General features: G+C 37.3%; 1 protein-coding gene across 1 annotated transcript in view; it reads right to left on the bottom strand.

Moving 5' to 3' along the window:
* The window catches only part of ZNF280D (zinc finger protein 280D), a 39715-nt gene that overhangs the window by 13740 nt on the left and 12665 nt on the right, over positions 1–13310 (bottom strand). The window contains exons 5-11 of the mRNA XM_054387860.1: positions 8507–8616; positions 6542–6771; positions 4018–4175; positions 3511–3611; positions 3250–3396; positions 2519–2653; positions 956–1197 (exon numbers count right to left, since the gene is read on the bottom strand). Coding sequence (XP_054243835.1) covers positions 956–1197; positions 2519–2653; positions 3250–3396; positions 3511–3611; positions 4018–4175; positions 6542–6771; positions 8507–8616 — 1123 coding nt within the window. The remainder of the gene's footprint in view (positions 1–955; positions 1198–2518; positions 2654–3249; positions 3397–3510; positions 3612–4017; positions 4176–6541; positions 6772–8506; positions 8617–13310) is intronic.

The raw sequence follows: 13310 nt of genomic DNA, 5'->3' as shown, positions 1-13310 counted from the left end.
AACTATTATTTCCTTGAATTATACTGTCACCATTAATAAAAATTGAGTTTGTTTAAGCATCTGTTATTGACAACTCCTGGGAATATGATACTCCAATTTTCAGCTGCTGCTGTAGTCACTATGTGCTGGAAAAGGATTTCAATGAAATGCTTCATTCACCACAATGCAGAAAAAGAGCCTTTGGCTTTCCTGCCACCCCTAGTATTGCCAATAAGCTTTGAAATACCTACAACACAAGAACATAACTCCACTGTTCCAAATTCTGCTGGCCATTTTGGAATGTTTCAGAGAGCTACAGCCTGAGTGTTAGCTATTGGGAGGGAGACATCTAAGATCTCTGACAAGGAAAACTGCCAACTCAACCATGAAACTATATTCTAGTCCAGAAAACACCCATGAAGTTCTTAATGCAGGGTTGCAAAAGCCAGTAAATTGTAAACCTCTTGTCCTTATGGACAGCATTCTCCCAACAGCTTGCTTTTACATTCTTAGAGGGTTTTTTTGGTAGATCCCAAAATTAAGGTATCTCTTAGGACAGACAAGACTTAACCTTTTAAGTAACAAATTCAAATAAACCCCTTAAAAACCACTGAAAGAGGGAAATACTTTTTCCTTCACAAGCAAATGTGCAAAGAATGCTCAGGCAGATGTACTCTCCTCCACAGGTCACTTTTAAACACAAGTCTGCCTAACAAGTCAGGATTTCAAGTGTCTGGCTCTGTGCAGAGAAAAGCTCTAAGTTTAGAATATCTGTTCTTCCACCATAAACTAGTCCACCTCCACCAGAACTGATGAATTATAAGTCACAGTACCGGTACTGTATGCCTACTTTTTCTGCAAAACTGAAGTGCCAAATCTTCCATGCTGCAGTGTTAAAAATTATCTGGATATAAATAATTGATCATTTAATTATCTTTCAGGTACACTTAAGGTATTTTTAGTGATAATATTTTACCTTAAATTGTACAATGCTGTATTTGTAACTTTTTTTTTTTTGCTGTTGGTCCATGTATTTTGCTTCTTTGATGTAGCTGTTTTTGATTTTGCTTTTGACTTATTTGTATTAGATCTGTTATGATTTTTAGTGGTTGTATTTTTAGCTTTAGGTGATAACTGAAACGTGGAACTGCTTGTACTAACAGAAGATATAGCTGATGATCCTGACTGAAGAGATCCAAGAGATGCTCGAATTGTCACCTACAAGTATGAAAAAAAAAATCCATTCAGTACTTCTCATTTCCATTTGTCTGAGTTTAAGCCACTTTATGACAAAAGTCATAGCACAAAAAAAACCCCACTCAGTGAAGACTACTTTGAAAAATATGAAATACTGTTCATCAGAGTAAACCAAAGCTCAGTAGTACACCAGATGCTTTAAAAGCTCTTCTTTTGGTGAAAACACCCATGACTAAAGATACTGCTCTCTTCAGATTTGCAACTGGCAACATCCTGCTTTCCTAAACAACAGCAAAAGCAGTCGTGGAAAAGAAACAGAAGAGTCAGGCCAATTAGCCCTCCTAACAAGATCAACCCCACTAGTTCCTGAATTTAGCAAAAGTCCTGTCTTCTTGTCTGATGATTAGCCAGCCTGTTTCCTTCAGATATTCTTGCTCTTTATCCTAGACCCTCGAGGACTAATTCTGGTTTTTGACCTTCCATCTGGCAGTATAACACACTCCCTTGTCTTACCCTTAAATTTGCTTATCCTGTTTTCAATTGCAGCATGATTCCAAATTACACTTCTTGCCCACAGTCATAGTTTAGAAGCACCTCATCTTCTAAACCTGGTTCTAAGCTCTTCAGACTCAAACCTGTCAAGACTTAATAACAATATTTATACATAATCTAAAATTTTGTTACATTAAGAAATCCTTAGAAAATTGAGGTGTTGTCACAGAACAGGGAAGCAATGCTTCACATTCTGACAAGCAACACAATCAGCAACAACTTCAGTCATTTTCCCTTTCTGATTCTACAGCAAACTGTCCTGTGAAGAGCTGATCAAAATGTTAATTTTCTTACTCCTTAACTGAAAAGATAGGTATCGGTACATGTCAGCCAAAAAAAGACCTGGTGAACTCAGTTTTAAGCACATATTGTCTGTGGTGAAGTAGATCTTGCATGCTATGCAATTTTTTGCCATCTTCCACAGGTTGAAAAGTGTTTCACAAGAAATGATGTAGGCTCCTCAGGCCCACAACCAGACTACGACCTTTCACCCTAGCACAAAGGATAAATTGGAGCAGGGAAATTAACCAGCAGCTCAAGAAAGCAGCACCACTGCCTGGACCCATGTATGAAAAAATAGGACAGAGCGCAACATCAAAAATCACCAGGAAGAAACCATGAACTCTGCCTGGCAATTCTCGCAACAACATTATTCTCAAGATTTTCATTTTAGAGGTGGCAAAAGAAAATAAAATCAGAAGAGAATAGCACTTCTCTCTACTTTATCTCTTTCTCTGCCCATATATTGTATATTTCTTTTGTCTCCTAATTTTCTTGTATGAACACTCACCTTTGTTCCAGGCGGCAGTCCTTCTAACTGTTTGGGTTTCCTAAATGTTCGGTGATGCTGAGTCTTGTGATCCATTTTTTCTTTACAGGTCAAAAATTGCAGTCTGCATTTGGTGCAACGGTATATTCCTTTTTTCTTTTAAAAATGGAAGACAACCTATAGTAAGCATGTATGCCATGATAAACAAAACTCCAGCCCTAGCTTGTCTCAAGCAATGGTCATCCAGTTTCTAAAACATCACCCAGATAAAAATCCTAATGTTGTACAAAGGCAACATACTGCACAGGAATTCAGGAGAATATTTAAACACTTGAAAATGCAAGGCACTATCATTACAAAGAGGTAGAAGAATTAATTTGCCAGTTACAAGAATACACAGTACTTTCTAACTTTTTTCCCTATGTAAAGTAGCGAAATGTTTGTTAGCAACTTCCAGAAAAGCAGAACACATTACTACAACTTAATGAGGAAAACAAATAGCAGAGATATTCTTTCAAAGATATTTGAAAACGTTTGTAAATAGCAGCTGCTGTTACACAAACACATGACTAAATCTAACAATTCCCTTAAGAGACATTTCAAAACAAGCAGATATAACTCTTCCACCATATTTTATTAACTATTCTTATCCAATAACAACCATTCGAATTAGTTATGCTTTTTTCCCCAGGGAAATTCATTAGATATACTTAGCGTTTTTCTAACATTACAGATGAAAAATACCTGCTTACCTGATGCTTCATATAATGATGCATATATGGTGCTCCAATTTTAATTACTTTGAGGCAAAATGGGCACAACAAATGTTTTGTGTTTTCATGAACTGTTCTAAAATGTGTTTCTACATCTGAAAAAGCTGAGGACCTGTAGTTGCATACCTGTAACAAAACATTTGATTTTCTTATACAAGTTTATTTATGGTAAAGGTGGTAAGAGTAGGTGGGAGAGTGGGTTGATGGGTGTTGTCTAAATAAAAACAGCCTTTGAGATACCTGGCAAACATACGGCATTTCACCTGGCTTATGATTGTCCTTCATATGTTGCAAAAGAACTTGCTCTGATTCAAAGGATAATTCACAGATCTTACAAATTGCTGGAAAGAGTGGGAGAAAAAAAAAAGAAAAAAGTAAAAATTGATTTGGAATCTTAAGTGGCTAAATTACAACATCTGAACTATATATGTTTACAAAGATAAAGCCAATGGTAATTCTACTCCTCAGGAAGACAGGAGTGCAAGACCCTTAAACAACATTAATTCCTGCAGTTAAAACTTTCAATTAAAAACCAAAAAAGCCAAAGCCAGAAACAAGCAAATAAACAAACAAACCAAAAAAGCACTTTTTAAAATGTGTTTTCACAACACATCTCTTACAGACTGAAGAAGTCTCTCAAGATTATTGCTCTTGAAGTACTATGGTTTACTGTGAAGTTACAAACCTGCAATGTCAGAAAATATCTCTAGGTCATAAAAAGACTCCATGTAATAGAATTCAACTTACTAGATGACTCATAAAGCGTGTGTGTGCTTTCAATGTGGCACTGCAGCTGGAACGGGGTGGGAAACTGACGGTAACAGTGCTGGCAGGTGGTGTGGCTTTCCCAACTTTCACTGCTCTGCTTCTCAAGCTCCAAGTGATGTTTCATGTGATTCATAAACCTTGAAATAAATAGTGAACAGATGCAAAAGCGCTACATTTTTACCTCTGCTATACGTATTACATTCACTATGTACAGTATTCTTTAGAAACTTTATAAGAACTTCTCAATTAGAAAAAAAAATTAAAAATACACGGAATAATGTTCATTAAAAAAATCATAACAAAAAAAAAAATCAAAGTTAAAAGCAAGCTGACTATGCCAAAAATCATCTTTCCAGGCTTAAAAAAAAATCTTAACTATTAGAAGGAACATGCAGCGTATCTGAAACATGTTCTAAGACTAAGCAATCTATTGCATTTTTCACGTTTGCTTAAACAAAAAACATTGCCTTGAAATAAAAGGAAATTAGCCAAGGCAACAACAACAAAATGTCTGCTGTTCATACTTAAACACTACCAGAGTCTCAAAGCTACATTCTGAATCCAATGTAACTTTAGCTCTGCTGAAAATTACTACATAGCAAGAACATTATTTGCAACTAGGAAATTGCAGCTTTATCTGAAAACACCTCCATTCCAAAACTAGCAGAGCCTTTCTTTGTATAAAGCATTTAGGACTGAGGTTGACTAAGGACTGCTATCAAAACTGCCACTATGCAGTTGACAATCAGAGTATGTGAAACGTGGTGGTATGTTAGTACTTGAAGTTATGACTTTTTCACATTCAGAATGTCCACCTATCTGCAGTAAGAATGTAGAAATCTGGGCACCCATGATGTTGGCAGGACAGTTACTGGGGGAGCAGCACAAGGACAGGTTAGTTGCATAACCCACTACTATTAAATTTCAAAAACTGTTCTATTTTGAACGTGCTTCATTTCATTGCAGCCAGATGAACTATTAAATGTAGGTCACAGTCACAAAAGGAATGTAGTTCTCAAAATGGTAACCTTAAAATTTGAAGAAAATAAATGAACATAAATAGCCTCTTGAGCTCCAGCTTCCACTATCTTGCCATTGCTTAAAAATAACCAAACAGAATAAAACAAAGCAACCAAAAAAACCCCAAACTAACTGAAGGTATCCAGGTACCTAAGCAGAAGAAAGGAATTGAAACCAGTACCTTAACAGAACATAATGTCAATGGTGTGTTCACCTCACATCATGGTACTGAACACTCATTTGCAGATTCAACTGGCTAAACACATGTCAAGGAAGCAAAGGATTACCCCAATGAATCACTTGATTTTTTTTTTTTGCTAAATTAACATCCAGAAAACTTCCACTAGATATAGAAAGGTATTATGTATTTATTTTGTCCACTATAGATGCTTGAAGGTGTAATATATATCTTGGAATAAAAATACAACAGTTAACTCTGGAATATAGCTTCAAAGTTATGGCAAAAATTAATATAGCTCAAAGTTGACTCTAAGTGCTCATTTTGAATGACATGCTGTGGAACACATAGGTACCACAGCACTAATAGCTTACAATGTAATGCTAAGTAGAAAAGAGTACCTAAAAATGATTTTCTAAATGAGCCCAGTATTATTTATACAAAAGCAGAAGAAAAACCTCTCAGCCTCTACCAAACATTGTTTACTGCTCTTAAAATGCAAAGGAAAAAATGCCATAATTAACAGGAACTATGAAATTGTGACTAAGCTCTTTCGAAGTCTAACAACATACAAAATTCTCAAGCTGCTTAAGACAAATTAGTGGTACTTAGGATTTACACATACTTAATCACACACAGCAAATTTAATGTTTGTAGTTACATGAAAATTTTTCTTGTTCAATAATATGAGTCTGGTGTTAGCATAAACCTGCTCATTTTAATTTGCAGACTGTACTCTTGGAAGGAATTGTCCATTTTTCAGCTTTACATTCCATCATTTCAGCTTCCCTTGAAGAATCCATGTAAAAAAGCTCAATGACCTCAGCCTCCAAAGGAACAATGACACAGACTCATCTACCTAGTAAAACCGCTTACTAAAGTTTTTCTGCAGCATTTGGAAGTAAAATTATTCCATTAAAATAACAGATGTTACATAAGTAAACCACCAACTATGAGTCACTGTGCATCCCTAATTAACACTTGCATGTACTGATACCACCATCCATCCAGATGGCAAACTGTAAAATACTCTGTGTTGCCCTTTCCAACCCCAAAGTTCCACAACTGCTCTCATTAAAACTCTACTTATGTTAGATGCCATTAAAATGCGTACTCTAATTTGTAAAAAGTTTAAGTTATGGACATACATGCATAGCACAAATTAATTCAATTTCTGTTCAGTCACCCAATATTATCAGTTTTCAACATGAAAAAAAATCCTATTCTAGAGAGACACATTTTTAATACATGAAACAGTACTATGGGCTTTAAGTGATTAACAATTAAGGAAATTATTTCAAATACCTTATGTTATTTTTAAGAACTTTCTGACAACTGAAGCACTTAAATGTCGTATGAGTCTTCTGCTCCTGTTGAACCTGCTGAGTGTCACCTTCATGTTTCCCATAATAGAAGTCGTTAACTAACATAATCAATTTTCCTTTCTCAAAATCAGCCACCTGGTTTGTTGTCCTCGAACATTCTGTTTTGGCCACTTCCAGGAAAAAGTTATCTACCATTTCTGGACAACAATACTGGGTGGAAAAGGGGAGGACAAGAAACAACCAGAAACAAAGGTATCAGTGTCTCTTACCAAACTGCATCAATGACAACAGCGTTTTAAAAACTGAACCCACTCACTGACTAGAGTTAAAGGCAAACCTCAATTCGCTGATATACCAATTTCATTCATATTCATGTACAGATTGTGAACTGCAACTGACCTTCAGACAATGTTTAGGTATCAAAACACTAAATATTATGAAATCTGGAAAGGGATTCTTATCACAGGTTCATGTGAGATGGATTTAAGCTAGAAACTGGTATACCAGTGTTGCCTTACTCAGAAAAATGTTTTATTCATTTGAATACAGTAATGAGAAAGAGGAAAGCAGCTTTTATGCAAGAATTTTGCTGACAGTCATAAGTTTACTGAGAGCTTAATGGAAAGTTTTATCTTCAGCTTCTTTAGGGAGGACATATGTTGAAAGGGAAGGGACCCTTGGACAAGACAACTCTCAAGGGTTCCTCCAACTCAAGGTATTCTATGATTCTATGATATCTGCAAAAGTTCTTTCCAGAAATACTCAAAAATTCTGAAATTTTAAGTCACAAACCACACACTGTTCAAGCTTTTTTATGTTCAAGTGTATGTAATGAACGCTAAGCCCAACATCTCTATTATGAAATTTGCTACTTTTGAAGTTGAAGTACCTCAGACAGAAGATGCTATAAAGTTCCTAACAGTGAACAAGACCAGAATGTTTCAGAGCAGAGATCTTTCTCCTGCTTGAATAATGTTCTTATGGTGCAGGACCACTTTCAATGAGCCTTCTATTAAGGAGTTAATTTCCTACTATGGAAGGTTAATGCTTATAGTTTAACTAAAAAATTTAATTAAATAATACTAAGTAAACCCAATTCTTCGATGTTTTTTTCATTGTTGATGTACTCAGTGCAAAAGCTATTCTCTACAAATAATTAGGGAAAGGTAAAACCCTTGACTTTTCCCCACCGTTCTATATGTTTCTTGATTTTGTTTTGAAGCCGAAGAGGACTAGCCCAGTAAATCCACACGACCTGCAACTTACAGCCTCAAGCATTTCTATTATGCACTAGTTCATACTTTTTTTTTCTCTGGGTTATTCAAAACGTATCTAGAGTGCAGTCATTTCTCTGAAATGGTATACATCAGCCAGAGAACTACCTAAATATTTACCAAATATTAAGAAGTATTTTCCAGGAAACAACATCAGGTAGTTTCATCAACAGACTGAATGATGTTTAGTTTCTGAATGCTTTGTCTTCTGCAATGTTCAAGTATGAATGACAAATTAAGTCGGCTAACAACCTTTTTAGCTCCCAAGTGATAGACCAAGACAATAAGGTTATGTTTTACACTGTCATCTTTGTCTCAGTAAAAATCAAATAGGCAGTCTGTAGACCCACATCTATCATATGCACTTACCCTCACAAAATTCACCTGAGTCTTGCCAATGCGTCAAGAAATCACAGCTGTGGCAAAAAGACATCATACTGAGACTGCAAATATGCTTCAATTCATTGGAAAATAAGGCCAAAAGTGGCATGATTTAAACCCCCCCTACTCTATTCTTCACCTCCACAACTGCAAAACCTCGAGTGTTTGGGCCCTAGTTGATCACATGCAAAGCGTCTGGCTTCTAGCTATCAAAACATGGCACTCTACCATAACCAAGCAGAAGCCTATGTAAGTTTGTTATAATGTTTACCAGCCCACAAATATTTTACCTTCATATGATTTTTTAGAGGATCCATAAGATTGAAATGAATATTGCACTTCGGACAAGCTCGTGGAAAAGGTCCTCCATTTTTAATCGTATTTGATACAGCATTTGCATCTGTAAAATTTCAAATATGTTAATATGCAGAACTCACAAACAGGATACTTGATTTATTCTAGCAAAATATGCGATTTCATATTAAAACTATTACAATTGCTATAGCTATAATAACCATCTAATAAGCAAGGTTTTACACCATCTTTTAACCAGTCTTTAGATTCTAAAGTGAGTTTGAGTTTGTTCTGATATAAACCTATAAACAACTTACATAAAACCTCAGTACAGAATAAGGAAAAAAAATAGGAGGGTGTGAAGAGACAGAGATAAAACATGAATTCTGTTCACTACCAACCACCACCCCCTGGATAGGACAGATTTTTGATGGTTTTGATTTAAGAACTTCCATCCTCAAATGACCACATAAAACTTCTTTCATGCCAGGACCTCATCATCATCACAATAAGGTCCAGATAACTCATTTTGTGAATGAATTTCGCCATCTGGTTCTCAATGAGAATTTCTGCCTGGACATTTACTGGTACCTAGGCCTATTCAGATGCATCCTTCCTGTTCAGCAAAGGTGTCTTTGGAGAACCTAAAGAATAAATCCTCTAAATAATTACTCACAGTAATGAAAGAAAATTGTATTTCTCTTATCAACATAATATGATTAATACCTCTTGAGCAAAACCAAAATCAAACAAATTTGCATTAGCTTAAACTTTCATTAATAAGCCCAGGCTTCCATTTTTCACCAAACCGCCAGAACAAGAGCTGCTTTTCCGGATGAGTTCTCTTGCATTCTCAAGTCATTCACAGATCTGGAGAACTCCACACAGACTAAGTAGTTCAGAAGTAGTTAAACACAGGAAGAGTTTTAAGTAACATCTCAGCTGTAGTCAACTGTGCCCCACCAGGGCTATGAAAAAAAGTAGTAACATGAAACACAGAAATACATCTACCTTATAACAAGAGAATGAGTAAATGTATGAGTTCAGAGATGATCTTGCAACGGCGTTATACATTCATTTCAATATAGTCCTGCATAGACCACAAGGTAGACACAAGTCAAATAGTATTTTTCCTTGAAGATAACACCATTGCTAAGAATCATAATTAAGCAGAAAGCCCTTCAAAAGAGTGGATGGCCATGCAAGAAAGATACTGCAAAACTGTGCACAGGTCTCCATTATTATGGTTTGGAAAATACTTTGATACTTCACAGCTAAGTGCAAGACAAATTGGAAAGAAACAGGTTCTGTGGCAAGGTTTTGTGTTCTGGGGTGCTTCAGTGATGGATTCTGTGGCAGATGAGAAACTGCTATGCTATCAAGTGATGGCTTAGAGACAAAAAATACTGGGGGGAATACGATCTACTTTTGTTACTGCACTTAATAAGATCCTGCTGTTATGAACACCCCAGGCTACAGCACAGTATCCGTTTTACCCGGCACAGATTGGATGAAAACTTTTGCTGCAACATTTCACATTATGGCTACTTCTTGATGGTTGATGGGGAAGAGTGAGAGCAAACCAGCTGCCAACAAGAAATGCAACAAAACCAAAGTTATTCAAACAACAAAATCACATAGAGATAGCTCCTCATTTTAAGGCATAAGAGAGAGCACATGGATGAAAAAGTCAAGAATACATCTCATTTCAATCAGCTGGAAAGTATCTTTTGGCCCAGAAAGAAAACACACTTAATTATTAATACACTGAAGCAGCTACACTACCTTTCTTCTTGTAGGGAGGGAAAGGTCTTTCAAAGAATATCCCATCTTTGAAACTTAAATTCGCCTCATCCCTTTTCCCAGTACTATTAGAAACTACATCAAAAACCTGCTGCAAAATAAAGGGAACTGCAAAACACACTTCGCTATAGTTAGTTGAAATACAAAACCACAGAATAATTTTGGTTGGACCTGTGCAGGTGCTTTTGCCCAACTTCCCACTCAAAGCAAGTCTAACCTTATCAGGATGCTAAGAGCCATGTCCAGTCACCTTCTGAATTATCTCCAAGGATGAAGATGCCTTTCATCCAACCAGAATTAGCTGATAAATTCAGCAGTCACAGAATAAATTCAATCCTGATCTTCTATTTGGTTGTTTGGGTGGGTTTTGTTTTTTTTTTTCTTTTTTAAAGTTTCAAGCCTCTATTCAGTTCTTTGACATAGAAAATCTGGCATTTATTTTCATCACCCGTCTTCAGAGCCACTACACAACTTACCATGGCTTCACAGAATTCAAACATACTTACCAACAATGAAGAATTCGAATAGGTAATAACTAAGGGTACATTAATTTATAAAGGTATGTAAAAACTTTTGCATAGAAAAGGTTTTTCTTATCACAAGGCATAAGAACAAAGTTACTTATTTGCATTGCCTTCACAGCACTAGTAACACCAGTCAACATAAACATTACAAGAGTACTAGCTCTCTCCATGAAACAAATGCATGGATTGACAGCTACACCACTTCATCTACCCTACCTTGTGAAGTGTACTTTTGTGATGCTGTTACTGTTGGACAGTTAACTGTAGGTGAAACATCTGAATTGCTTCCAGCAACAATCTCATAAGGCTTGGCTTTTTTTTGGAGTTACAATGTTGCATTCAGAAGCACCAGAATGCTTAGATACAAACCCACTTTTCTTCAAACCTAAAGTGGCTTAAAACTTAAGAACCTCCGTTTTTTTCCATAGTATATGATGAACACATTAGTGATGCTGATATTTCAAAGGTTGGAAAAGTCTACATAAAGCAGTTAAGAGTTCACTAAAAAAAATAAGCCATATAGAATTTAAATAAACAATATCCAACTTAAGTTTGCACATTCTAAGGCCAGTGGAGAAGAAAAGGGTAAATACAAACAGCTACAAACCCATCCTTGAAAACCAGTAAATCATACTATGACCACCTAAATTTATTCAGCCTACTTATCACATCTTGACTCACATTAATTTGAGTTCCCTACAGGGACAGGCTGAGAGAGTTAAGGCTGTCCAGCCTGGAGAAAAGGCAGCTCTGGGGAGACCTTATAGCGACCCTCCAGTACCTGAAGTACAAGAAAGCCAAGAAGGTACTTTTTCCAAGTGGTTGTTGGGAGAGAAGGCAAAAGAACAGCTTTAAGCTTGATGAGGATAGATTTAGACTGGAGATTAGAGAGAAATTCTTTATGGTAAGGATGGTGAGACACTAGAACAGGTTGCCCAGGGAGGTCATGGATTCCCCGTCCCTGAAGATGTTCAAGGCCAGGTTGTATGAGGCCTTGAGCAACCCGGTCTAGTGGGAGGTGACCTGCCCACGGCAGGGCAGTTCAAACTACATAATCTTTAAGATCACTTTTAACCAAAACCATTCTATGAATCTATGAACACCAAGATGTCTGAATTGGCAGCACAAACTGGAAATAGCCTTAAGACTATCATGAACTACTAGTAACCAGACTTAAGAGTCAAGACACAATGACCTGAACTAAAGATGTTTCGTAACACTACTCTTCTAGGGGTCTAGCTGCACCAGACTGCTTTGGGTGTAGTGAAAAACTGAACTAATATCTGTAAAAGTCTTCTCAAAAAGCAGAGGTAATTTGCATTGCAAATTACTCAAACAACTTCTGAGAAGAACCAAAACAACCCCTATCTCAAAACATCAGAAAGCAAGCTACGGTTTTACATACATCCCCATACCACTTGCAGGTAAGAGCTATCAATGTTGTTTCACTTAATGCCACCACCTATTTAGCAACATAACAAAATGGTCATGAATGGTTATATCCTTTTTGGAAAACAGGTCGATAAACCGAGGTGGTGGAGTTGGTCTTTACATGAGGGAGCAACTAGAATGTGTTGTGTCCAGAAGTGGATGGGGGGCAAGTTGAGGGTTTGTAGGTGTGATCTAAGGGGCATGCTAGCTGTTGTGGGCCACCTCATCAGGACAAGGAAGCTGATGAGGCCTTCTACAAGAAGCTGACAGCAGCCTTGCAATCACAGGCCCTGGTTCTCATGGGGGATTTAAAATACCCAGATATTTGCTAGAAGGCCTATGCAGCCAGCCATCCAGAGTCCAGGAGGTTCCTCCAGTGCATTGATAACTTCTTGATGCAAATGGTGGATGAACCAACTAGAAGAAAAGCACTGCTGGATCTTATCCTCACTAACAAAGAAGGTCTGGTTGAAGCAGTGAAGGTTGAGGGCAGCCTCGGCTGTAGCAATCATGAGATGGTGGATTTCAGGATCTTCTGTGGTAGGAACAAAATACTAAGCAGGATCACAACCCTGGATTTCAGCTAGGCCAACTTTGGCCTTTTCAAGCAATTGCTAGGGGAAATCTCATGGGATGGGGTACTAGAAAGCAAAGGGGCCCAAGGAGTTGGTTAACATTCAAGGACCACTTCTTCCAAGCTCAAGATCAGAGCATTCCAACAAGTAGGAAATTGAGAAAGGGAACCAGGAGACCTGCATGGTTAAGTAGGGAACTGCTGAGCAAGCTCAAGTGGAAGAAGAGAGTCTACAGGTCATGGAAAGAAGGGCTGGTCACTTGGGAGAAGAGTAAGACTGTTGTCAGAGGATATAGGGAGGCAACTACAAAGGCTAAGGCCTCCTTGGAATTCAGCCTTGCAAAGGAGGTCAAGGACAACAGAAAGGGCTTCTTCCAAAACATTGCAGGAAAAACTAACACTACGTGCAATGTAGGCCCACTGCTGAATGAGGTGGGTGCCCTGGTGACAGATACAAAGAAGGCAAAG

The sequence above is a fragment of the Indicator indicator genome, chromosome 16, assembly GCF_027791375.1.
Source record: "Indicator indicator isolate 239-I01 chromosome 16, UM_Iind_1.1, whole genome shotgun sequence".
NCBI lineage: Eukaryota > Metazoa > Chordata > Aves > Piciformes > Indicatoridae > Indicator > Indicator indicator.
This window is presented reverse-complemented; position numbering and strand designations above follow the sequence as displayed.